This window comes from Ammospiza caudacuta, chromosome 16 (assembly GCF_027887145.1).
Source record: "Ammospiza caudacuta isolate bAmmCau1 chromosome 16, bAmmCau1.pri, whole genome shotgun sequence".
Lineage (NCBI taxonomy): Eukaryota > Metazoa > Chordata > Aves > Passeriformes > Passerellidae > Ammospiza > Ammospiza caudacuta.
This window is the reverse complement of record NC_080608.1, coordinates 8,188,646-8,215,706: the sequence shown is the minus strand read 5'-3', so window position 1 is coordinate 8,215,706 and position 27,061 is coordinate 8,188,646. Positions and strand designations below refer to the sequence as shown.

Below are 27,061 nucleotides of genomic sequence, written 5' to 3'. Positions count from 1 at the left end.
AAATTGCAGAAGGCATGAGATCTTGATTTGTGCAGATATTGCCAGGGCCCCAAGACTACTGTGAGGAGCCTAGACTGCTTAATTCTCCAAGGCAAGAGTCATGCTGCTCAACTGTTTTCCAAATTAAGCATGTAAAGGTGACCTGAAACTATTTCAGGTAGATTTATATAGAGCAGACACTGAAGACATTGGTTGACTTCACTTTTATGTAACTCATAAGGACATGAGGACAAATAAAAATCAGATGCTTGAACAAGCCAAAACTTTGTTCATATTGAAAAAAAAATACAGACTATTAGAATATTGGAGCAGCCTGGCACTTTCACGCAAATGCACCTTAACTGTGAGGTCCTAAATGCTTTGGTTCCCAAAAGCAGAAGAACATGTAAAAATGCATTTAGCTATCAGCTCAACCTTTAAACCAAGCTTAACAAAGTGCTCTACTGGGTTTGCTCCACTGTGCTTTGCTCACTGCTGCAAGGAGCTCTGCACCCTCAGGCTTTCTGCCATCCCCTTCAGTGTCTAAGTCTCACTACATGCTCACGGTTTTGGGTTTCCAAGAATGGTAGGAATGGAAAATACAAGGCAGGACTGGCCACTGCCCAAGCTCTCCAATACAACTATCCATCTAGAGGGATTTTCCACAGCAGAAACACTGAACTGGTCAAGTATTACCGAGAACCCCACATGACAGATACATGGCAGCTTTGAGCGTCAGCTGAACATAGCCCTTACATGCCTCAGAGCTTTTCTTACTGCTAAAATCTGTTTGTGATAAAGAAAACTGCAGGTTCAGCTCAACATGCCCTCCCTGGGTATCAGCACTGAAACTCACTCCAAACACACACCTTCCTTATCACAGAGCTGAGCTGGAACACACAGTCCAAACCAGCTCTGCCTGACAGAATCAACAGAATCACTTGATAAAGCCTACGTTGTTCTACTGGGAGAGGCTGTACTTAATCAAGATATATATGTATATTTAGTGTATGTTCAATAAACCCCTCTCTGCTAGTAGTAACCAAATTGATGCAAACATAATTCCAGACACTCCCAGCCACCACAGCTTGCCAGCAGATTTCAGTTTGCCCACATGAGCATCCTCAAAATGTGGAACCCAAAGAAGCCTAGTGCTGCAGGAAACCTGCTGTGAACCAGCCACAGCAACACACAAAGCTATTTATTGCACTGCATCAAGAGGAAAGAAAGGTTCTCATGCTGGACAGCAATAGCTGTCAATGCCACCAGGACATTTTGGACTGGGTTGTTTTATCATGGTCTTTCTAAAGAAGCTGTTCTCAAAGTAATTGCTCCCTTTGCTTTTTGTTTCCCTTTCCCCTTTTCCTGCTCATGCACATCACTTGATGTGACACAACAGTAACCCCAAACAGGATGCACACCACTGCTTGTGGCAGGAGAGGAAGGGACAGCACAGCACCCAGGGGAACCCTTCAGAGAGGAGAGGCAGCACTGCAGGCCTCAAGACACCAAGAAGAGAGCAGAAGAATAGAAGGGAAAGAAAGATGGGCTTTAATTCTCTTCTTCTGTGTATGAGTGCATGTGAGTAAATACAAGTTCCCAAAGCAGAGCACAAAACAGGGACAGTGACAATGAGAGAGAACACTAGAAGGAACAAAAAATCCTGAGTAAAATGAATCACAGTATCACTGAGGTTGGAAAAGTCCTCCAAGATCATCAAGTCCAACCTTTGGCCAAATACCACCATGCTGACAAAACCACTATATCCTGTAAATTGTACGTATGTAATCACAGCAGCATCACACAACTGCTTCCAACTGCACTTGCACATGTACCTTTGTAACCTTCTGAACACAGGGCAACTCCAAATGCTTATATTTATACAGCATCTATCAGCCCCCAAAAACACAAAAATCTTACTATCATGGTTCTGATCTAGGAAGCAAAGGATGTGTTACATTACAGCAATTTAGTCTTGTCTACACAGTGCACACAGGGAATGAATTTACCTGTCTCACTGCTGGGGGAAACACCAGAGTCCTCCTCTCACAGACAGCAGCTGAGCAAGGCAGGCAGGTTTCTGCTTTGTGGTATCCTGATTACTCTGAGTTGAGACAGGTGCTCACACACTCAGAGCCATGGTAGCAAATGAAGACACCTGGGTGTATTTTCAAATATACAGATATGTGTATTTTGTCTGGCACAGACAAATATATACCTACATGACACAGATCCAACAGTGAGGTCTGTCCTGCTCTTGTGATCTCTTTTCTCCCAGCATGAATATCCTTCAGCAAAGCTCAAGGCTTTGGCACTGAAAGCCTTCAAACCCTAGTGAGGATGCTCAGGACTTCATAGAACTGGGCCATTTGTTATTTGTTTAATGTTTTTCTCTTTATTTTAATTTTTATATAAAAACAATTTCTTGTCAAATTCCCCGCTTCCTCTATATTTTCTTCTCCTCCATCTTCTCTATCCATACAGATGAGAACAATTGCCATTACTGAATCTTACATTATCTTGCATGGGTTTTTTCTCCAGTGTGGGCATAGACTGATGTCACCTCCTGAATGCAATTCAGCTGATTTGTCCAGCTAGCTACTAATAGAAAAGATCAGTATTTAAATTTAATATACTAAACCCATGTGAGGAAAAACCCAACAAAATCCCAAACAAAAAACCAAAAACTCATAATACTTGGTGTCTTATCTTCTGACCCTAATGTGAGAAAAAGTCTTACACAACACACAAACATAAGCTACCTAGTAGTTTCTGAACATGCTTCAATTGAATAAGGAAATCTGATGACACATTTTAAAGTAGCTACATATTCAGGCTAACCAAAATTGTTCATTTGCTGATAACTGCAGAAAAGATACTATGGGAAAAACCCCTACTAAATTTAAATAAAGTAAAATAAATTAGTCTTATTACAAAGTGATATTTTTGCTTATCTGAAAAAAGTTTGATAAATATTTATTTATACAAAGATAAAATTCTGTTATAGTCTCAAAAGAAGTTAAAGTTGCTTTGATTGTTTTTTTTACTTTGACACTTATTTTATTATGTCTATTTTGGAAAAAAAAAAAAGAGGTCAGCAGTTCATGATTAGCATCTCTTGTATGACTAGAAAATATATCCAGTTAAGAAACATCATGCTCCTTTTCAGAGCTTCTTAGTACTCCATGCTATCAGTAGAACAATTTCCTTTTCTACTGAGCAAGTAGAGTAATTTCCAGTAACTCACAGCAGATGAAATACGTTTAGGTACTGAAAAAACCAACCACTTTTTTCTGTCTGACTATTTAAGTTCTATGTCAGTTTGGGTTGCCTTTAAATAGAAACACAGTTAGTACTGTAAGCCAATTCACTGTCCTGACATTTGAGGCATTTCTTTAACTCTGTCTTAAGGGGTAATACTGTTATTTTTCCTGTAGGAACAAGAAAATTCTGGCAGACTTCTCCCCTAGCAGCTTCTCAGATGTTCAGATAATGTCATTCAAGCAGAACAAGCTTCTGAGAAGGAGCACACGCTTCCCCCAAGTTCCACAGCCTGTTCACTGCACACCCAACCACACAGCTTATCATCTGCACCCATTCTTCATTAACACCTGAACTAACACAGTTTTTCACTACAAATTTCTGGTATCAAGTTTCATGAAAAGGAGTAAACAAAGCATTCAGCTAACTCTCCAAATGGCAAGAACATTTTCTAGGTAATGCTTCACAGGGGCAGCGTGGGGAGAGTGTAAAAATACTCGAGAAGAATCTCATTCATTTCCCATGAACTGCTCACACGTGATGTGCTTCCTTCTGCCCAACTGCAGTCTTCCACAATTACCCACAAACATGACAAACTAAGTGCTGAGCACACACGCTTGGGAGGCCTGATTTTAACCCTGGACACGCACGAGACAAGAGAAACCTGGGTATGTAGCAGGCAGTGTGTGCCTTAATACTTGTCAGAAAACAAAATAATTTAGCTAACATATTTGATATTCTGGTATTCACGGTAGTCCAGGGCTGGCCTTTCTTGAGGTCACACTACAGCTGCTCCCTGCAAACTATGGAGCCACATGACCACTGTCTTCCTCCAACATGCCATCCTCTGGCTGTCCCCAGGACACAGCCACTGGAAACAGGAATGGCCAAAGTGCAGCCAGCTCAGAGCTGCAGAGATCCTCACAGGCAGGAGACACCCAACAGCACCCACAGCATTTTCACTGAACTTAGAGAAACTCAGCTCACTCAAACTTCTGTTCTCACATTCTCCACCAGACATGACAGAAATCAATCAAAAGGTTTAGAAATTACTGAGGGAAGTGCAAGGCCAAGCACTGCAATGTGTGAGCCACCATTTCCACAGCTCCTGAGGCTAAAATAAAACAAAATAAGAAGGCATATGGCAAAGTAACAGTTCCTTTGGGCAATGCTCAGACAATTTACCTTCTCTCTCTTTTAGTGGGAAATGACACAGGAACTGTGGTGAAGATACTGCTCTGGCTTAAACAGGCACAAGGCCAGGATCTAAAGTCAGGGCTGAACTGCATTTGAAGTTTCTTCATTTATCAACTAAAACAGATGGAAGAGAATTGTAATTTGGCTCCTGTTTCTTCCCAGCTCTATATCACACAAACTGAAAGAGTAGAAGGTTTCTGGTACTATTACAAATTTTATGTTTTGCTGACATTTTAGCTGGAGCAAGGAAAAAAAACATTTGAAGGTGCTGAGAGTGAGGCACACACACTCAGATCTGGAGGGGCATGAAACACCATGAATGTGCAGGGCATGATCAATCCCCAGAGTAAAGGAAATGTGACTGTTTCTGTGATGTATTTGACTCATTTTAGACAAAAATAATTAGTGGATGTTGTGGAATGATCCTGGAGAAACAGAGCAGGATCAGTGGTGTGTGATGGATCACTCCCATGCCTGAAGCTCACTGCTGTCAGCAGGGGCTGTTGCAGATCCACACTTGGGTACAGCAAACCACAGGGCACTGTTGGGCTGTTGATGTGGGCAGGGGTACCTACAGCCAGGATTGTTGCTACTGACACTGGCAACAATGCAGAATCCTCCACCTGCAGAAAATGGGTTCTTTCAAGAACCGAGTTCTAAAGACAGATGGAGATACCATGGGAGATACCCTGATTATCAACACAAAAGCATCAGTCAAGACTGTTAAATATAAAAAGTTTTTAGATACAGCCAAACTGTTTAAGTCCAAAGACTTAATTGCTTGGTAAGAGCTATGAAATTAGAAAAGACTAAAAATTTTATTACAAGCACATTTTATTTGCAGATGCATCTCACACACATGCACTGTTAATACTCTATATCTAGTTCATGTGGCAATTCACGTGTTTGAACAAGTTTCTCTGCAATGCATTGTGTTCTGAATAACAGTATCTCCAGAAGCTATCAGTTTCAGAGAAGAAAAGGATTGTTTAGGCAAATGTGCAGAATCAACAAGTAAAAGCTTCAGTTGAGCCCTAAGCAACATTGTTAACCATGCATTGTTGTAAAAATAAATAAATCCTGTTCAATACAAAGACTACATAATAACCACTCACATGTCTATGAAGCAGAACATAATTGTATTGTGTGTATTGGGCAGGTATTGTTAGAAATTAATGATTGAACATAGTGCTTATGGTCACATTCCTTAGGCACAAAAGAATCACATGAATTTTGTGCAAATATATTTCTCATATTTGAATATTTCCCATATATGCTACTACTCACTGTAAGGTGGAGCAGTCAGTGCATTAGCTAACTGATTACTGATTAATAAAATTATTTCCTGTTTTTGATGGGCATAACTTTTTTCCTCCAGCAGGTATTTTACAGGTTAAGGTTCTCTATCTAACACCACAAATGCAAAATGTTTCAAGTCCTCAGAGACAAATTCTGCTCTTGGCTGATTCTGGAAACACAACACAACCACACTGTGGATTCGCAGCTGCAACCGAGCTTTGCATTTTTCCTAATGTTACTCACAAACATGTGATCCTGCAGACATCCAGCTCCAGATGTAGCACTGGGAGGGAACACAACCACTGAGCATGAAACCACTGCATGCATTAGTTTCCACTTGTAAAACACACTGCTGAAGTGGTCACCTAGAGCATTCAGCCAAAATTACAAAACAAGTTGCAGGCTCCAAGTCACACTGGTCCAGTTTATTCCAGAACAGAAGCTTGGATTCATCTGAGCTGTCACCATGAGCATACGCTAAGTCGAAGCATAACAGAGCATACACAGAGCAAGGGATAAAGCCCTTTGAAAATACAAGGACAATCTATCAGTCAACCAGATGAGCTGATCATCCCAAGTCAGCAAGGTCTGGAACACGAGACACGTAAACACACCCTCAGTCACCTGAAAACAAATGGTGGAATCGTTTCAGAAAAGAAGACATCACAATGCACAAGCAGGTACATACACCCCATGCTCTTGGTACATCCTCACCTGGAGTAGGAGAGGGAAGAAACAGAACCCAAGGGTTTGTAGAAACACCTTCTTCCAACACTTGCCAGTGTAACCCAAGTGTGAAGCACTTCCACTCAAGTACATCTATATGCACATGAATCACCCACCCCAACCTTTCCTGAAAAAGATTTCTAATTTAGAGGAAGGAGTTGCAATGCAGGAAGGGGAACCAAGAAAGTGACTGTTCCAGGGGTGCTCAGCGAGGCAGGAGACTGCAGCTATCCCCAGGCAGCCCAGGCCATGCCACAGGGAGGAAGCAGAGCGCGCGCTGACAGCGCTGACCTCGTGATGGCCAGGACGGGCAGGGCAGCCTCGTGATGCCAAATGCTCGAGACACCACGAGCTCCCAGCCACCACAGGCTATGCCAGGAGGAAAGGCAATAAGGGTGACCCTTCACCTATTAGCTCATTTTGTAATGAGCTTTACCTCCTTCTAACAAACGAGACAAAAAACTAGCAGAGGGCTCTTTCACTCTACCATTCGTGTTCCCTGTTCCACTGGTGATGGGAAGAAGCCAAGGTGAAGCAAGGGCTAGGCAGAGGTCCCACCAGGGCAGGGAAAAACTTTCCAAGGCACAAAGCCAGGCAGACACAAGCACCCCAACAGTTTTCAAATTATTTCATTTTTCTCTGCACTCACATGCACCTAGCATGCTGGGTATATCAATTCAACTTAATTCCTTCAGATCTGGTGATGATAGAAGTAAATAATCACTGGATGGACTGCCAGCCCTCTGATTATCAGCTCCTTCAGTCACTGTACAGACCTAGGTTGTAGCACTGCTTCATTCAGAGCTAGCACCACATTTTCAAGGACATGCTGGGTGTTTTAGGAGCATCACATTCCTACCTGGAGAAGCACTGGGACACCTAGAGAATGGGCAAGGAAGGCTTGGAAGGTGGCCCTTTCAGGAGAAATTAACAAAACTATCTCCAAGCTCCAGAGGTGCTCAGTGGAACCTTGTCGTTTGTATGTCTGTTTCCAAGATGAAAATTGACTTTAAGCACTGGAAGGTACATAAAAACTTACATGACAGGAAATGCAAAACAGATTTCGGCAAAAAGAAGTACTTTAGAAAACAGCAATATATTTCAAAACACAAGCCAAAGTCATCACAGCATAGAGAAAACTGTGCATAAATCAAAGTGAAGCATTTATTAAAACTTGGTGCACTCAAGCTAATGAATGCAACCAAAAAGCCAAAACCATACTCTTCCAAAGACTACAAAGAGATGGATTTTTATAAAAAAGCAAAACTTAAAAGGACATTAAAGGGCAGAAATTAGCTCAATAAAAGCACAGTAACATTTGAGATGTTTAAGAATTCGAGTAGTCTTAAAAATTATGGCACAAAAGCTTTTTAAATTCATCAGATAACTGGAAAAGATAAAAAGCCGGACCTATTACAAAATGAGATCCAGCTAATGCTCTTTTGGAACAAAAACTTTGAGGTGGTGAAACTCCAGGAGTTTTACAAATATTGACAAAAAAACCTCACAGAATGCCAGAAATGAACAAACATCAAAACATGCTGTTTCATTAACAACAGGTTTTGGTCAGGCTGGCCTGATGCACTGCTGAGGAACAACTTTAAAAAGCCTTGTGCAGAAGTACTAGGATCAGGAATTTGCTGGCTGCGTTGCTCCCAAGAACTGACACAATTTGGCAAGAGATCTGCTTTCCTGGGCTCAGCCAAGCTGTACACAAAGCTACCTGCTCCTGAGAAAAAAGTTCTCTGGGTAAAACTTTTGACTGGAAATACCAATGTAAAGACAACTTCCATGTTCCTCTTTCACTGTACTCCAGCCTCCACTTAAAAAAGCTGCAGTAGTCTCTGGCTACACATTAATAAATGTCTCTGAGTCTCTCTGCACTTTTTTTCAAGAAATTAGCCTCTGGTTCAAGAAGCAGTTATACTTTTGTAAGAAAGCACGTACCATTTTTACTGTGCAAGAACAATAGCTCTGCAGAAGAACTGGCTCATGAAGCATCTCTGTATCAAGCTACCCCCATTTACAACTCTAGGTTTATTGTAATTCCCTTGATGAATGCCACTGCCAAAAATTATGTGAAAGGAAACAAATCTCAAGATACCATTTAAAGTCACTGCCACAGTGAACAGAAAGAGTCTGGGCTGATGGGGAATGCTGGCCTAGACAGATTTCAAGAAATACTACTTTAGAGTCAGCCTGAGGCCAGTCCTATCTCAGGAACCTGGCAAACTATTCTATCAATAAAGGAGCAGCACATATTACTAGAAGACCCCAAGAAAGCCCATGTCCAGGAAAACCAAAAATGGCTTTCTCTATCATAAAGTACACTTAAAATTATTTAATCCTGTATCTCTCCCAGGTTGAAAAACAGCACTTGTTCTCAATAATACCTACATCACCAAAGCAAAGCCCTAAAGGAAGAATGTGCCCAGATACCCCACATCATTGGTAAGACCTGAAACTGGAAGGGGTTCTGTCAAGCTTGAACAATCACCACACAGCTGTACCTCTACAACAGGTGCTTTAACAAGAGTAAAACAGAGTTTGCAAACATCAGTGGAATGCCCCTCGGGGTGAGATGGTTCTTTAGAGTTCCCTAGATTAAAATAAAAAAAGAGACACTGAAGCTTTTATTGAGCTGTAGTGTAAAAAGAATTCCTGATTAATAATCCCTCTATCCTCCAGCTAGGCAGGCAGGATGTCTAGAGACAGAAGGGAACAAGTATTTGAACTTTATACATGAGATGGAAAAAATCCCCACTGAGTTCCCTCCTACATGGAGCCCCAACACATCCCACAGTTCAGTGTTACAAGACAATCCCTCTCCCTCTGCCACATGCTAACAGTGCCCCAGGTCCCATCAGGATCCCAGCCCTCTCCTGCAGAAACCTTGCTGCAGCCCTTGCAGCTGTATTTACCATTGGAAACACTGCCCACACATCCTGACAAGGATATAAAGCCTCAGCCCTCTTGGTAATTTACTGAGCTTTGTGCTCAATCTGCTGAGCCCATCCTGAAGAACAAAAAGCTGGTTGAGTTTTCAGTGATTTACCAGGTTCCCTTTCTCCAGAGGGCTGAAGTGGATCCCTGGAAAGCCAGGAAAGACACAGCAGCTGAAAATCCCCAACTGTAGCAGTCAGTAATGTAAATGTGCAGTGGAATGCTTTGTGTGCCCATATAATATACAGCAGAAATGCATGGCTGCTTCTGTTAATTTAAGGAAGTTTTTGTAAGATTATTTCCATCTTACTGGAACAGAGTTCATTTATTTACTATTTTAAAGTGTATCTCCATTTAGACACATACAGCTTACAGCTGATGTGAACACCTTTATGTATTTTTACAACAGGAATGCTTTGATTCTAAAATTCTAGAAAACTGCTTACCTGAAATTTTATTTTCCTAATAACTGTAACAGCCTGAGCCTGGGCTGAGCTCTCCTGTCACCAGCAGCAGTCTGTGCCAGATGCTACAATATGGCCAAGAGATCCTATTTATAGTAAGAATTACCCTCAGGGAAAATCCACTCACATGAGTATTATTTGCAGTAGACAGCAGGTACTCTACATCTTGGAATATAAGGGCTTAATTTTTCCCTCCTAGAATACTTGCAGGTGTTTCTGTGTTTCTTGTAAACAGATTTTACCACTAAAATTTGAATATTCTTGCTCACCATGTGAATGTCAAGCTGTATCAAGAGATTTCAGTCTAAGGACCAAGTCTGCCAATCACCCTGAATTAAATGGAAGAGCTAAAAAACTAACAAGTGGTGGATCTACTGTGATTTCCTAAAGTTTCTTCTGAAAAATAAACTGCACATATATATATATATTAAAAAAAAAATATATATATTATATTATAAATGACAAACGGCACCTCAGCAAATATTTTAAAATTGCTAACTTACTCTTCCCATTACTAAACCTCTTAACCTCTCCAGCACCTAGTCCCAAAGGGTTTCACAGAGTTTGACTATACTTAGGCACACAAAATTTCACACACCCACAGCACAGAGAGAGATTCTTGGCAGGAAATTTAAAAAAAAAAAAAAAATTAAAGCCCACCACAAACAAATTAACAACTAAACAAAATGTTTCACCTGAAAAGTATTGTTTTATTTTTGAAACAGTGTAAGGTCAGATAAATAGAACTGGTGAATTTTCACAATAAGCCTGATGGAAACGTAAAATATATTGATAGTAAAAAAAATGAGCGACAAAATCATCCGTAAACGTTTTCTGCTATAGCAATGTCATTGCCAGAGTAATTGGGCTCTTCTCTCCAAGCACATATTATTCACAAAATATAGTAAGAGAATTTATGCATTTTTATGGTTGCTCTACAGTCTTCTCAATAAGAGACCTGTGTTTTCAAAGTAAAGACAGAAAAAAATAACAGTGCTCCGAATATTTAGGAAATGCTCTGTTATTTAGACTGTAAACAGATATAATGTATCAATCCATAAAACATCACCTTGCCCTAGTGGAATTGATGAGGCTGTTGCATTCAGCTTCACTGGAACCTGCAACAGTCTAAACTCTAAAGTGCTTATTTCCAGTCTCCAAAGACTCAAGTGTCATAAGTATCAGTCCTTATTTTGTGTATTATCTGAAAGTTTCACCAAGAATTGATAATCCTATCAAGTTGTGATCTTAGCTATAAACTTAGCCTCATTTGGAAAATGAAGGCAGCCATCAGGTAAAATGTACCGAGAGAGCACCTGTATTAATCTTCAAAAATACTACTTGGCTCTCCTAAGTCAGAGCTGGATCTCCCACCCTCCCCAGAGCCTCATCAGCCTTTTTCTGCAAATTATACCTGTGGGTCCACCAAAAAAAAAAACCCAGCTGCAAATTTACCAGTTACCAGTTGACAATTCTTATCACAAAGTGAAACAGCACTATCAGTTTCAGACCCAGTTTGGCACAGAATGATACAGGTGAGGAGGAAAGCACAGAGCTTGCCAAGTACTCACTCTCCTTTCAACACGGGTGTGATTCCCACATTTCTGCCCCAGGTCTGCACTGCAGCTGCTGCCTGAACCACCAGTCTCTAGACAAACCCATCACTAAGGCAGGACAAAAGGCATGACAACAATACAGAGCAGTCCTAGTACCCCTTCCCTTCCCCACCAAGGGCTCTGGGCCAGTATGAAGCTGATTTGGGAAATAAGATGACATTGACATTATTAAAACATTCTGTTTCTTAGAAAAGATCCTTAAAGAAAAGGATTCACTCCATAGTGAATATCAGAGAGGTGTGAAAGCAGTTATGGTTCAGTGTCTTCAAAAGTTGTGTGAGCTCCAGGTAATGTCCAGGAGCATGTCTTGACTCCTTGAGGACTCATACAGTCCAATCAATATTTTTTGAAAACCCTTGTGCTTAGAAAACCGCAGATACACTGTTGTACATCTAAACTGCTAAATACTGCAGCTAAAAGGGGTACCCACCACAGAAAATTAAGCCCATCGGTCAGAGATGTCTCTTTACAGTGCAACCCAAGGCTGATGATTTGTAGTCAGTAAATTTCAAGGCAGCGAGTGGGAAAGAGCTTCACCACACTGTTACAAGTGCTTTAAGAAGCCTCTAACTCTTACTAATGAAGCAGATTTTATTTCCACCTAGGTGGCAAACCGCACTTCAAAACGATAGTGAAGGTTCTGTCTTTGCCAGGACGCAGACACGGCATCGCTTTCGAGCCTGACCATTATCCACTCGTGGAACAGCGCAAAAGGTACCTGCTTCCAAGCAAACCAGCCGGCGGCAGCCCCGGGGAGCCCCAGGCCCCGCAGAGCCCCCAAACGCAGCCTCTGCTCGCCCCGGCCCCTCAGGCACCGGCCCGGGCCGTGCGAGCCCCCTCGGGCTGCCCTGGGGCCCCTGCCCCGCTCCCCGCGCTGAGCTTGGCCCCGCGCGACCGCTCCAGGGCTGCTGCGGTCGGAGCATGACCAATTTCGCTACAAGCCCCACTCCTCTCTTCGCCAAAACTTCACGTTTTCTCCCCGTTCCTGGGGCTGCTCCCTGGGGACCTGCCCGCCTGTCGCCCTCCCTCGGCCCACAGCATCCCCAGAGGGGCCCGCGGGGAGCGGGGCCTCACACACGCCGGGGAAGGGGAGGCAGCCGCGGGCCGGGGGCGAGGCACGGCCCGGCGCTGGGAGCCGCGGCCCCGGTGCGGAGGCAGCCGAGCGGAGGCACCGCAGCGGCCCCGACGTGGCGGTCCCGGGGGGCTCCCGCCCCGCGCCCGCCGGAGGGGCCCGGCCGGGGCGGCCCCGGGGCTCCCGCGGAGGACAGGGGACGGATCCCCCGGGGCTGGGGGGTGCGGGGCGCGTCCCCGAGGAGCTGCCGATAGGGCAGGGAAGGGTCTGCCAGCCCCCGCGTCCTCCGGACGGCGGAGGGAGCGAGGAACTCGGAGCAGAAGTTTGGAGCAAGGGAGGAGCGCGACCACGTCCCGGTTACCTGAAGACACAGTCGTCGCGGGCGTCCCTGGCCGGGGAGATCAGGCCGTGCTTCTTGTTGAAGAGCTTCTGGAAGAGGGTGGGCGGCATTTTGGGGCGCTGCCGCTGCCCCCGCCGCCGAGGCGCTGGGCTCCGCGCAGCGCCGTCCCTTCGCCGCGGCTAGTTCCGCCCGCCCCGCTCCATTCGGTGTCACAGTCATATGACAGAAATTAGTCACCCGGCGCTGCCAGGAGGGGAGGAGGCAGCGAGGGGAGGGACGCAGGCAGCGGGGGCCGGCCGGAGGGCGGGGCGGGCCCCGTGGGGCGGCCCCAAGTGAACAGCGGAGCCCCGCAGAGCCCGGGGCAGTTCGGAGTTGTTCCCTTTCACCCGCCTCGGCCTTTCAAGCTCCTCCGGCCGCAACGTGTGCGGGGAAAGCGCCGCTCCCGGCGGGGCTCAGCCGGGGGCAGGGCCGAGGAATGCCCCGGGGGCGGCGATAACGCGCCGCTGTTGTGTTTTCCTTCTTCGGACGGAAGTTAAAGGCAGGAGGCCCAAGAAAGCGAGAGGAGATCATCGAGGCATCAGATCCTTCCCGTGGCTGTAACCCAGGGCCTTCGGGACTCAGCAGGGGTGCACAGAGAAAGGTGACGTCTTTCACCCCAAACCTCGAAAACCCAGCTCCTTCCCGCTCTCCTTCCAGGTACAAGAAGCGATTCTCCCACAGCTGTAGCAAAACAGCTCAGCCCAGATGCACTGGAGTCAAAACCTACAGGGAAGGTGGAACGCGTGTAGTTGATGGCAGAGGAAGCCATCATTACAGGTAAAACATCCATCCACAAAAGAGTAGGTAAAAAGCCCAGCAACTGATTCCAAAATTAAAAAAAAAAAAAAAAGTGTGATAGTTTTTTTAAATCAAAAGGATCCATGCCTTTTACAAAACTCTTTATTCACAATACTTAAGTGAAATAGAAACACTGGTAACAGCAAACAGTCTCCCTCAATGTCTCACTGTTCAGATACAACCCTGCTAGGAAGTTTAATTAAGGACTGACAAAACTGACTGACTCATCTGCTTTCCCTGGAAAATGGAATTAAGCTACATTAAACTAAAACAATGTATGATGTAAGATTAAATTAAGCATTATTATTTTTAAGGCATAATTTAGCACATGTGTGACATATCTACAGAATGATTCTTCACAATCATCCATCTGTAGGAATTTTGTTTTCCATCTACCAGAAGCTGTAGACAATTCTAACACAAAACAGGAATTAATGTTTAGATGCATCTTTTCCCCCTTGTTCTGTATGGAAGGCACACGTGTCTGCCACACATTTACACATGACCAATCTTTACATCGTTTCACCATGTGGAAGCCTCCTGGCTTCAAGAGGAGCACAAAAGTACAGTCGCAAAGATAAAACGTCCTCAGGGAACAAAACAAAATGATAAATTTTGGCCAGGGTATGTAACTCAGCTTTCAGTAGTTTCACAACTTAGAGCAATGAAGAATTAGCTAAGTTCAAGTGCATTGCAATTCAAGCTGATGGAGTCCCTTTAAATGTAAGTGAACTCATGCATACATTCAGCGTATTTTGATCTGGGCCCCAGACATCTCTTCTGTGTCTGAAGATTATGAACCAAACCAGAACCATTTTCATGTAGGGCTTTGCCCTCCGCTGACCTGTACATGTACCCTTGGAGTGCTCCTGTACAAGACATCTCCCACCATCTCTGAGTACTTGGAGTCAAAGTCTCCTAAAAGTGCACTTCAGATAACAAGAATAACTGAACAGTGTTAATGAAAAACCTCTTACAGATTTATGTACAATACATTTACTCAACATGCATCTGCCATGCACAATTCCTGCTGATAAAGGATTATCAGAGTTCTTGCATGGACTGACTCGCTGCAAGCAATTCCATTCAAGCCATTAAGACTTCATCATGTCTGGGATGTGACAGAGCAGCCCTGGCGACACTGAACAGATTCTTCTCCTGAATCACTGCACAAATAACCTCCTCAGTCCTACCCATTAACTGGCCATGACCCATAACCTTTATCTACCAATATGGAAGAGCCAGTTTCCACTCTGAATGAAATTTTATGTAGTAATTTTTCAGCTGAAAACCAAACTATGAGAAAATGCCCTTCCTTTGAGAACAGCAGAACAAGAGTAGGGATTGTTGCAGCCTCAAAATGAATTTCCTTCCCTGGGGCAAAGAGCTAGCCTGGTAATTAATTACACTTTCTCTAAGAGTCAGACAAAAGATGATAAGAAGCAGTGCTTTCATAAGTGAAGGGAAGGACAAGAGATTGTGGTTCATGATATTTCTGTCCTCCTATACAGCCTCATCACATCAAGAAAAACAAAGACAGACCCCAGCAATATTCAGGCTGCTACAGCCAATTCCACACTTCCAGACCATATTACCATGTTTTCCTCTCTTGTACTTTCCAATTAGTTTGTCAGTATTAGTCTCTTTGGGTAACACTACCAAATGGCCTGGGGCAAAATAAGTGTTTTTTCCTATGACTTCCAGAATATCCTTACAATAAACATCTTTATTGTGGACCATCCTTTACTTGAATAATCATTATAAGCATTATGATGATTATTCAAGTAAACTTACTAAATATGTAACTTTCATTTTTGCTTAAAGCTACATCAAGGAGCTCACCTCTGTCTCCTAGGGGCTCTAGATTCCTGCATAACTACTAGTGATTTAGTATTTGCAAGAACAAGGATATTGATAATTAAAAGCATACCCAACAGGACTCCACAGATTTATTGGCAGAACTCGTTCTATTAATGCTTAAAAGAAAAAGAGTTTAATGGCATAATTTTTAACCTTGAGCCATTCAGAATGTTTATATAATACTTGTTCACAGACCAATCCAGCAGCAATTATTTGCACTTCCTTCTACCCCAGAGCAATGGGGAAAAGATGAGGGTTTGAACTTTTACAGGTATTTTCAAATGCAGTCAAACTACAGTTGTGGATTTTGTATGTCTTCTTTTAATGCTCTTTTAGGAAATACAGAACTATTTTCCAGGGTGATAACACTGAGAAATAAACTCAGACTTTTGAAAGCCATACTAGCATTTTGTAACATTGAAAAACTTCCTTTTTGTCCAGAGAAAGTCTGAGTAAAGGATATTGTAATGAGAACACTGTAGGGCTCCAAATTACTTTAATGTGCAATGAATTCAAGCGGAAAAAAATTGTTCTTGACAGTGTTTTCTGAGACATTCAGCACATTAAGAACAACGTTTATGAATTAACAATCCACAACCTGAACTGGAAGCACTGGGAATTTGAATTATGTGGACATAGTGTGAGCAGTAACCTGAAAATCCAGAATGTCAATATCCATCTTTTCAAACAGTTCAGCTATAAAAGGGTTTTTCCCACCATTGTGTTCATGTAAGGCATTTACTTTTAGTCTGAAGCCACTAGAAGGAACAATGACAGCGATGTGATATTACAAAATACCTGAGATGAAGCAGGAAGAACTCTGAGATGGCAGTGGATATGCCCAGAATGGTGACAGTGCTGATCATTAAGAGCCAATTCTCAGAGATGATGAGGTGAAAATGACCTGTAGTCATGTTCAGAAATCAAATTACAGCAGAACTCACAGTCCTGTACCTCCAAAGTTCTGCAGACCTAAGCACTGAAGGAGTTTAAAGGTGGCATACTATTGACTTCTGGGTCTCCAAGAGTACATGAATGCTCTCAGGGCCACTCCCAGGTATGCAGTTACCTTCACAGTCAATGTTAACACTTAAACAGAGGTCTCATCTTTAGATACTAATGCTGGTAGAGAAAACTAGAAATCTTGGCAGAGAGAGAGCCAAAAGTAATTCTATTAAAGGCATTTGGTCTGCTGTTCTTCAGTCAAACTTTTTAAAAATCTAAACAAACTGAAGAATCATCTTTATGGAATCCTTACAGAATAATGCCCAGAACAGGATCTAGCTGCTGTACAAAATAATTTAATATAAAGTATTTGAGTATTTACCAGCTTACTGAAACACGTAATACTAAACGTCAAACAACATTCAACCATTATTTGCTAGTTAGGAGGTCTGTTTTACCACCACAGCACCAAGACAGTAATTTCCTCTGTTAACTCCTGTTGAGAGCCAAAAATCTCATCTCCGTTTACAGTAGATCCAATTTTTGGTACTCGTTATAGAATCTGGGGAAAAAAAAAGTAATAAATAATTATCAATAAAGTAGTACATTCTCACATGTAAAAGAAAGCTCAATGATCTCACCAGATGTTCACTAGATATATCCAGTGCTAGCATTTATCTGGAAGAATGTGGATCTTGCAGATCTCATTTACCAGTGAGAAGAGGACAATACTTTTGAGTATATGTACATTCCTAATGGAAACCAGCATCATCTGAAAGACTCCTTGAGCAGAGAATAAAACATCCAGCATAAACCCCCCATCACAGTGGAATCTAATTTCTGATACCAGGACCCTCTAGAAAAGGAGTAAGAAAACCAAACTCTTGTTCTGACAACACTGCTTGCTGATTTCTGATTCACTTGCCCACCAAGTACAACCTGTGTTCTGTATTACCACAATTTGCCTGGGCACATGACCCAGCACAATCCCAGTTCTTTGATCTGTACAGAAGCGTCAGATGAGTGTCATTAATTAATACATAATTAATACATACAAACACAAGCACTTCCTTGCATTCTAGGTGCTGCATATAACTGGTAATAAAGTAGGAAGACTTTTGGCCCTAAGAGAGTGCAAATGAAAATTTTTGTGTATTCAGTATTTTTGAAAGCTTCCACACTTATGCAGTATAAAGTGTGGCAGTATTGAATTAAAAGAGAATAAATAACACACAACTTGCAAGCAACTTGGAGAAGAACTACTTTAAACTTTGGAAGACACGTGCCATCCAGTGGTACATCAAGAAACTTCAGAGATGGGAAAAGGAGAGGCTTTTACCTCTGTGTTAAGTGATGAGACAGTTTTGTTCACAGTTCTCATTTTTGTATAACAAAAACCAAAGAAGTGAATAAAGGAGCTTTCCCTATGTTAAGGGTTACAGGAAAAAAGAACAGAAACCTTATGAGAAACTGGTAATTTTTGAAGAGAAACATTACTGATAACTTGAATTACTTTGGTGGAGGGGTGGTAGTGAATACCAAAGTTCAACTCAGGCTTACTCACCCTAGAAATAAAGCACAGACTAATAGTAAGGCCTTAATTCTGAAGTAGCCTATGACTGTATTAACTCCTATGCTAAAGATCCTTGGAGGAAAAAACATTAGTGCAATTTTAATTAAGTACTGTTGCACAAGAACACTATTAAGCCAGAGTTGAAATTTTCTGCATCTTTCCTTCTTTTTAGCCTTGTGATTTTTCCAAATATTCAGACTTTAAGAAAAAGCCCAACAACCTTTAAACACTCAACTAACCAGTCAGCACCTGCCCAGTATGTATATACAATATGTACTACACATCCAGGAGTATAGAACCAAGTCTGTACCCCCTTTACCTTCAGGCATTCCTTTGGGAAGGTGGCACTTTTTGGAGTTAACTGGAACTTGGTGCAGCCGGGAAGGCCTCGGGTCTGGTGACATTCTCACGATGGAGCAGATCTCCCTTCTGTCACACTGAGGCTGGAAAGATTAATGACATTTCATTCACACAACTATTCCCACTGAAGAAATGTTCTTTTAGCTTTCTTCTAGGGGAACTAGAGATTACATGCAGATTTCAAGGCATGTCACTAGGAGACATTTAAGACTACTTGTGTATACTCAACATGCTATTGGAAAGGGTGATAGAAAGCTTCAAAGCTTTAAACATTCTCTTTTGCAGTTTTGATACTGTAAGGATTAAATATACAGTACAGTAGAAATTAGCATGACAAAACTGGATTTAAGAAGTGCAATAAAATCAGAACCTTTAAAATATTCTTTTCTTCTGGACTTTGAGGAGTCATTTCTTTTTCTGAGCTCAGAGATGCAGGAACAATTTCTTCTGAGTTAACAAAAGGGCCTGTGGTATTCAGGAACAGGTCTTCCCCGGGTGAGGCTTTACACACCGGCGACAGGCTAAGCTACAGTTCCATCAAAATACAAAATATACAGGAATAACTGCCCAGTTAAATAACAGACAGCAATTCACACTGGCTAATGCAGAAGATATTCTTCTGCTTAAATAAAAATTATTTAGGGATTCACCAAGACCCTAATATTCTCTATCTATTAACCTAGTATGCACTAGCTCAAGTGTAAAGAGACAACTGGCAGTACTGTACAGCCAAAGAAATCAAACTGGCATTTAAATACTCATTTTGAATCAAAGAGTTTATGCAAGTAAGGATACTAGTGCTGGTTTTACATTACATTTGTAAAAAAGAAAAACAAATTCCTAGCTTGGGTTGTTTGGGATTTTAAGTGTCCAGAATTATCAGTCTGTTGTGCCATTTGCAATGTAATATATATACAGGCAAAAATGGAATGTGCCACAAGGAATGATTTCTTTGGTTTTAATCATTCAAAAAAAAAAAATCAGATAAGACACTCACATCTAGCTCTAGAGGCTGAGCATTACCAGGATTTTTTAGGACTTTATTTTCCTCCATGATTAGCATGGTGGAAGTCATTTGCTAAACAAAAACAGAGAAGAACTCAGTATCAGTTTCAAAGTCTTTGCTGTTTATTATCACTCTTACAGTATTCTCCTAATACACAATACTTTAAGAACTCCATTTAGAATTACTACTAGTTCTTCAGATTTAAGTACTGAATTCCTGTCATTCAGGGTTATTTTTTGGTCTTATGCTCTCCAAAATTAAGACAAAGAATTTACAAATTAGTTTAATGCAGTATGGACATTTCAAATGTGGCACTTCCTGCCACTTCTCCTACTTAATTTTAACTTCAGTCAAGATTCACAACTCCCATTTCCATTCCATGCCAGGGTTAATCAGTGGGGCACAATGGGAACACTTACCACCACAGCATCTGTGGGTTTGGTTGGCAGAACTTCTGCTGTCAGCCCCTTTGATCGGGCTGACGTGTTTTCTGGGGCATCAAGCTGCCTAAATGATGATGAACCTTCTTCAAAGGGATTGAAACTGCTTTCTTTTTTCTTCAGCCTTTTGGCTTTAGCTGTTCGAGTACCATACTAAATAGCAAAACAATTACATTTTGTGTTACAAAGGGAACCTCTATAGCCTGGTAAGTAAAAGCCTGGTATAGCCACTAAAAAAAAAAAAAAAAAAAGAGTCCCCCTTGTCATAGTCGAGCTCTACACAACCCATTTCAGTACCACTGACACAGGCAGTCTGAAAAGCAGTGAGCCTGGGGACATCATGATTATTGCTCTCTTGAGAGGGAGAGGCAAGCTACATCTTCACTCTGCCCTGGCTGCAAACACCACTTTACAAGTGTAGCAGGAACTACTGTTCCTCTAGGTGGAGTTTTCCACCCACACAAGGAGGAAGTCATTTGTGCTACAACCTTGCTGATTTATTAAGAATCTTTCACCTTGCTTTCCGGTCCTAATGGTGAAGAACAGCGCATACCACTTTTTAGATCTGGAGTTCTCTCTCTTGCAGCTGTTATTTTACAGAGTTTTTTTCCTGTGACAGATTTCCAACACATTAATTAACTTTGAGACAAAGACTACTACAGCTACTCTCCACCCCATGTCTTACAGGATGTTTCCAAAGAGGAATAATTCTAAAGCCACTCCTGTAAACACACAATTTTCCCCTCCAATATAATCCTCATCTCCCCACCATCAGGACTGCGTTACCCCTCTCCCATTCTGTACACAAGGCTGCTTATTAAAATGGTTACTTGGCTATATACAGCTGGGTAAACACTGAGACCTGCATAATCACAGCAGTCTTTAGCAGTGGCAACTTCTGATGCTATTACACTCCAAATTAAGCAGGGGGGAATTATGTGGTACCTGGGCTGCAGACAGAATTGTACTGGTCACACATCAGAACTGTAGTTACATCAATGTATTTATGAAGCTGACATGAAATTAGCTCAAGTAAAGAGCATGACACAAATAGTTGTGCTCTGGGTAAGGTAAATAAGAAATGTCAATTTTCAATGTCAATTTCACTGAGCATCATGGGTGATGCTCAGGGAAATTGGAAAATGTAGGGTCTAAGACTTTAGTTGGTTGGTTGTTTTTGTTTTCTTCTCCTAACACATTAATTAAAACCAAGTCTTATTTGCTGGGACAATTTTTCAATTTACACTTTCTCTTCTAGACACAACTGAGTTTAGTCTGTGCTGGAAGACAAATGACACAGTAAAAGCCTGGTTTAGATACTGTGCAACCATTTAACTCTGGGTAGAATATTCTGTTCTCACAGCTAGTACAACTGCTTCAGGTCATGTTTTACCTGCAAGTGTAGCTGACACGCTTAATGCTGAAGAACTGCTATAGCAACTTGATGGTCTCTTTCTAGAAGAGGAGAAAAAGAAAAGATTCTGAATGAATGTTAACATTAAAAAAACCTATTAATAAGAAAATCCTAGGAAATATAGATTGAGTGAAATAGGATAAATCTTATTTTAAAAATATTGTTAAGGAGTTGCTTGATCACCCTTTACAGTTATTTGACAGTTTATCAAGTCACACATCTATCTTGAGGACTGTTGCAATTCAAGACCCACAGAAGATTCACTAAATACTCAGCACTTCAGCATTCTATGCCAGAACACATTTAAGGAGGATGCAGGGGAAATTAGATTTGCAAGAAAATTCAGAATCAATTGTGTAGAGATCTGTAACAGTAAGATTGATATGCATTATGAATGAAAATGTCTGCATATAAAGACTGGAAGGAGAAGCACAAAGGTTAAAAGAAATGATGCTGTTCCCAGAAAAACACTCATGTTCTTCAGGTTTTTATGTAAGGACCTGAAGGCAGCTCTGTGACAAAGCCAACTACAGAAGACCCTTCCCTGTGATAAAACCTCACCACAGACAACTTACCAGAGAAAACCCAGCACCCAACAACAGGAGGGTGTCAACAGGGTGCCAGCACAGCACACACACACATTCTGAGTAAGGAAACTCTATCAACAGGCAGTAACCTGGCCCAAGATTACAGAACAAAGTCAGCAGGATTCCAAAGCAAAGGCTGCTCCTCATGTAAGCTGATGATTCCTACAGAACATAAAAGACCTGCCCAAAACCTGATTTTTCTCTGGGCAAGCACAGAATGTCAGACTTAATGAAGACTTGACAACAAGTAAAGTATATATAGGCAAAAATGGCATCCTTCAAACTCTACTGCACAGAAAAGCCTGGCCACACCACCTGAGCACACCCCTCTCACTGTGACTGAATGAAATCTGACAGAATTAGTGCAATTGCACAAAAGCAACTTATTTAGTGATTTTGTAAATAAATGCCATCTCCTTCCATAAAATCCTTCATTGACTTCTCTTGCATTGACTTCCCTACGGCTGCAAGGCCAAACTAGAAATCTGTAAGGCAAACTCTTCCCTGACCAATTTCAAATTCCACCCATATCAAAGTTAGTGAGGACACAGGTACCTGAAACGCCACAGAAGTGTCTGCATAAGCAGAGGCTTATTTGTACTGGCCTTTCTTTTAAATACCTCTCAAAAGAGAAGAGTCTGAACATTTAGGTGCATCAGAGTCTGCTGTACTGATTACCTTTTTGTGCATTGGTTTGGAAAATCCTCTGGTACAGGTTCTAAAAAAAAAAACAAAACCCAAAACATGAAAGCTAAACTTCAAATGAAAAGGCTATGCCAGCTTAGACCAGGCAATGTTTTAGTGCAAACTAACTTATAAAGCACAATATTAGAAGCAAACACAAAACACTAGCAGGGAGCTGCTCTCCATTATGCTAAGAGATCTTACATAAAATCATCATTACATATTTTATACAGGTTCCTCAACCAGAGTGAAAACTGTTTATGTTTATATCCTGAAGTATTGTAGTAAAGAATTACCTAATATTGCTGAAAGATTTGACATCTGTGGTATCTTATCAATGGTCAGTGCTTTGCTGGAGTCTAGGAGAGTAGAGTTCTTGTACTTGCCAAGGTCCATAGAGTAAAAATTGCATCTTTCTGGACATAAAAAATATAAGTGCAGATTTCTTATGGTGATATTCATTGAGTTATTAAATTTGTAACCCAATTGAAAGCAAACACAATTGCAGGACAGGAACTAAAAAGCAAAATTCAAGCACTACCTTGGCTCAAACAGCTGCAGAAAAGTTTGGACTGAACACACATTTGTGGGTCATTCCCAATAAACAGCTTGTGTCAACAGTGAAAACTTTAGCTTTAAAGCAGGATTCAAATTACATAAGGACCTGACTCACACCAGATTAGAGGGCAGATACACTGATTCCACATTAAGCACAAGTTTATAGCAAAGATGTGACTTGGTGAGTCACACCAAGGGAGGCCCCTAGTCTTTCTGTTGTAGAGTCTCCCCACATTTTTTGCATCAAATAAAACTGAAAAAAAAGTCACCCAAAAGTCTCACCCAAATCATCATCTCTGAATGTTTCAGGGGATGAGTAAGTTTGCAGGCTGCTGCTAGCAGTGCTATAATCTGCAGCTGAATCTTCATCTAAACACTCTATGAGGAAGGTGGAAACACCTGTGGGAAGAGTAATTTCTGTACCTAGAGAAAGAGACAAAAAACCTGGCTAAAGAAATCTGTCATCTTGTACAAACCATCAGGATTTCCTTATCTGAGTTTCATTCCTGTAATGAGCTAAATATTATCACTCATTATATAATAAGTCATAACACAGTTAAAGGGCATCCTTTGTTTATTAGCATACACTACCACAAGCCAAGAGAAGAAACCTTCATTGCCCAAGGTTCACAAGGCAAATCTTAAATACATCACAAGTTTTTAGAAATGCAGGTTTGAGTAAACTGAAGAACTCATGTCCACAGCTAGCTGTGTCAATGATAAAACCAAGATCATGTGGTTTGCAGCAGGCTGGGCTCAAGACTGTCTCAGGTGCTGTGGGTCTGTCTGTGCTGCAGAACCAATTCATGTGAGCCCAGCCACAGGCTGCAGTAAGAGGCAGAAGTCCAGCCAGTGATATCAGAACCTTCACTTTCTAATATCACACAGTCAGAACCTGTTGTCTTATATATCAAGAGCTCTATTATCATTATAGTGTAAGGATTCCATATCACCAGAGTTTTGTACCTCCTCAATGTTTCTCGTAGGCAGCTCCTCTAAGCACTGACTGTTCCTGGTCCTTGCAGCAGCCATCTAACACCAATTCCCACCAACCCACTCTTTTATACCACTGTTCTTAGTGGCTACAGGTGTGGCCTGTTATCATCAGGCCTGCTCCTAATCTTTAGTAATTGGTTCAGCTGCAACTCTTTAGAGGATAAGATTACATTCTCTACTACATCATTTACCCACACTGTATCCCCCTACAAGAACCAGTACAACAACAGCACAGTACATGACCAGCACTTTTATAGAAATAAAATTATATCAGGAATTTTACATTTAGTTTATTATCAATATCAAATATATTTAACAATATAATGTATAGTCATTATACTCACTTGAAGTCACTTCAGCATTTTTCAAACTTCCTTTATTGTCAAAGTTGATTAGTTTGGAATCCTAAAATTAAAAGACCAATACAAACAACCTAAGAAAACTGAATGTAGACAAAGAAAGGCATTTAAATATCATCCTACATTAGCAGATGCTGAGAAAACTCACTGTCTGGTACTTCACCACTTAAGCCTACTATTCACAATGTAATTTGTTGTAGGATTTTTCATTAACAAACCTACAAACTTACAGCTCTAAAATTCATGACAAATATCCTACCCCTTGATCCTGCAATCTTGGCTGGATGAGACTGCCTGAAAAATGTGTGGGCTCACAGACATAACTCATAGGAAATTTTACCTGAATAGAAGAAGAATTTAATGTGTCACACTTCTCTAATTTATCCTCCATCACTAGTAGATAAAAAGCAAGACAGCATTCTCACCTTCAGTGGTACACTGCTTTCTTCTGGCTCCTCTTCTTTTATCTTGAAGTCTGTTGTTTCACTGCCAGTCACTTGACTGCTGCAGTTGAACAAAAGAACCAAGTTCAGTCACAGAGCTACACTGCTTTAGACAAAAGCAACAACTCCAAAATGTCTTTATGGGGTGTGAATAAGTAATTTGACAAACATCAGTGCACTGAAAATTCAGAGTGCATTGTTCCAATTGCCATCTCGCAAGACCAAACAATATCATTTACTAGCAAGTCTTAACAATGTGTGTTTAAATGAGGTCCAGCTGACCTTTGGTTGCATGAAGAGCTCTCTTCAGTATATTCAACATTTTCTTTAATCTTTGGTAAGTTTTTTCCACTGAACTTTTTCTTCAGGCCTAGAGAATAAATATTTAGTTCAGTAATGAAAATTTCAACACTTGAATTTAGATTATTTTTTCTAATTTAACTGTTCCCACCTTCTACACTCATAACACTTTCTGACCCTATTATCAAAAAAAATGTAAAATCTGAATTTATTTTTTTCAGCAGTATATCAAGACAAAACGAAAAGCACACTTAAAGAAATACTTCTCATGTTTTAGAAACCTGTTGATTAAAAGGAAAAAAAACCCACCACCCTGGAAGCAACCTTTACCTTGATTCAAAGTGTTTGAGTACAAATCAGTTTTAAATGGTGTTTATTAGGAGTATCAAGGATTTCTACATAAACTGGTCCTCACTGTATATAATCCCAAATGGCATTAACAACACAATCAGTAACCAGCAAATTTCAGAGACATATTTTCTCATCCTAAAACTAATTTTATGAGTAATTTACCTTTGTGGTTTGCTTTCATTATCTAAGAGCTAGAAACAGTCAAATTTTCTAGAGTTACACTTTTATGACTGCAAAGGAGCGCCCATCCCTACACTAAAACCTGGGTCTGAGTCACTGCATTTCCCCAGGGCCACACAGAGCCCTTCAGCTGAAGCTTCCTGGGAATTCAGGACAGGATGATATATGGACAGGACTCATCCTTTTCCTTCTTTTTTTCAAGCATATGGAAGACCTCCAGGCAGCTGGTTGCACCATCCTGTGCACTGGAGCACTAAATACATACACGAGCAGGAGCCAACAGAGCAGGAACAAGGCAATAACAAACATTTGCTGTACCCTCTCACTGCAAAGTTTTACTTTTAAATTACCAAGATCAGCCCAAGATCAAGACATCCCACGCTGGTGTTCCCCAGAGTCTGTCAGGCTTCACTTGATTCCCATCCCTTCCCTTGAACTGCATTTTTTTCTTAACAGGTCTCAAATGCTTAGCTTGGTATCTGCTGCACTGCGTTCAACGACGCAGCTCCTTCTGAGTAACGATTTCAAGCAATTCTTAAAATATTGTCTCTAAGCAAGACTTTTGTCTTGCCATTTCTCGACGCTCCCTTCCAACTCCATTAAATGGAAGGGAGGCACTTCACAGAAGGAAAAATCCTTCCTATTGCTAACGAGCAGCTAAAATAGAATTAACACTCCTGTTTCCAGAAGAGCAGTCTGCTTTCTCCAAGCGGTGAGGGACATGGAGAACAAGAAATCACCTCCCAGCCTTACACAGGACCCGCTGCGCATGTGAGAACAAACCTTTGGGGGCCACCGAGGACGCTGCTGGCAAAAATCTTGACCTCATTACCCTGACCAGCATCTTTACCCATCAGAACACACCGCAGAAAGCACAGCACAGGGTCCTCTTTCCCCCACCTTTTCCCGCCGGTGCGGGCCCCGCCTCCTGCACCCCGAGCCCCGCCGCCGCCCGGGACAGGCGCTTAGAAGCGGGCTCGGGCCCGCGAGGCCCTGCGCTCCCGAACAGGCGCCGCCGGCACATCTGGGAGCCGCCGGCCCGGCTGCCCGGGAGAGCGGCCGCCTCCGGTAGAGGGGACGAGCGGCGCTTCTTGCGCGGCGCCTTCCCGGCGAAAGGAGCGCGGAGCCGGCGCTCCCGCTCCATGGCAACCCCGGGACCCGGCAGCCTCCGCCGCCCGCGACCCCTCCGGCGGCGCCGCCCCCGCCGCCCCAGCCCGCATGCGCGGGGCGGCCGCGCTCGCCCGGTGTGAGGGAGCGGTCTTCGTGGGGGA

General features: G+C 42.0%; 2 protein-coding genes across 4 annotated transcripts in view; both read right to left on the bottom strand.

The window, feature by feature from the left end:
• Positions 1 to 13,104, bottom strand: part of FNIP1 (folliculin interacting protein 1) — a 64,367-nt gene extending 51,263 nt beyond the window's left edge. The window contains exon 1 of the mRNA XM_058815215.1: positions 12,919 to 13,104. Coding sequence (XP_058671198.1) covers positions 12,919 to 13,007 — 89 coding nt within the window. The 5' untranslated portion in view covers positions 13,008 to 13,104. The remainder of the gene's footprint in view (positions 1 to 12,918) is intronic.
• Positions 13,105 to 13,895: 791 nt separating this feature from the next.
• On the bottom strand, positions 13,896 to 26,934 carry MEIKIN (meiotic kinetochore factor). 3 transcript variants are annotated; one of them, XM_058815515.1, is made up of 14 exons: positions 26,691 to 26,934; positions 25,242 to 25,329; positions 24,942 to 25,020; positions 24,502 to 24,562; positions 23,444 to 23,584; positions 22,900 to 23,019; positions 22,598 to 22,637; positions 21,312 to 21,373; positions 20,434 to 20,528; positions 19,898 to 20,071; positions 19,470 to 19,550; positions 18,843 to 18,998; positions 18,432 to 18,555; positions 13,896 to 17,101 (listed from the first exon to the last, which is right to left on the bottom strand). In XM_058815515.1, exons 1-14 carry the CDS (start codon positions 26,932 to 26,934, stop codon positions 17,055 to 17,057), a joined length of 1,512 nt encoding a protein of 503 aa, XP_058671498.1. In that variant the 3' UTR covers positions 13,896 to 17,054. The 3 variants fall into 3 exon arrangements, with proteins under 3 accessions (XP_058671498.1, XP_058671500.1, XP_058671499.1); XM_058815517.1 differs by lacking the exon at positions 26,691 to 26,934 and adding an exon at positions 26,574 to 26,663; XM_058815516.1 differs by lacking the exon at positions 19,470 to 19,550.
• Between the last annotated feature and the right edge of the window lie 127 nt (positions 26,935 to 27,061).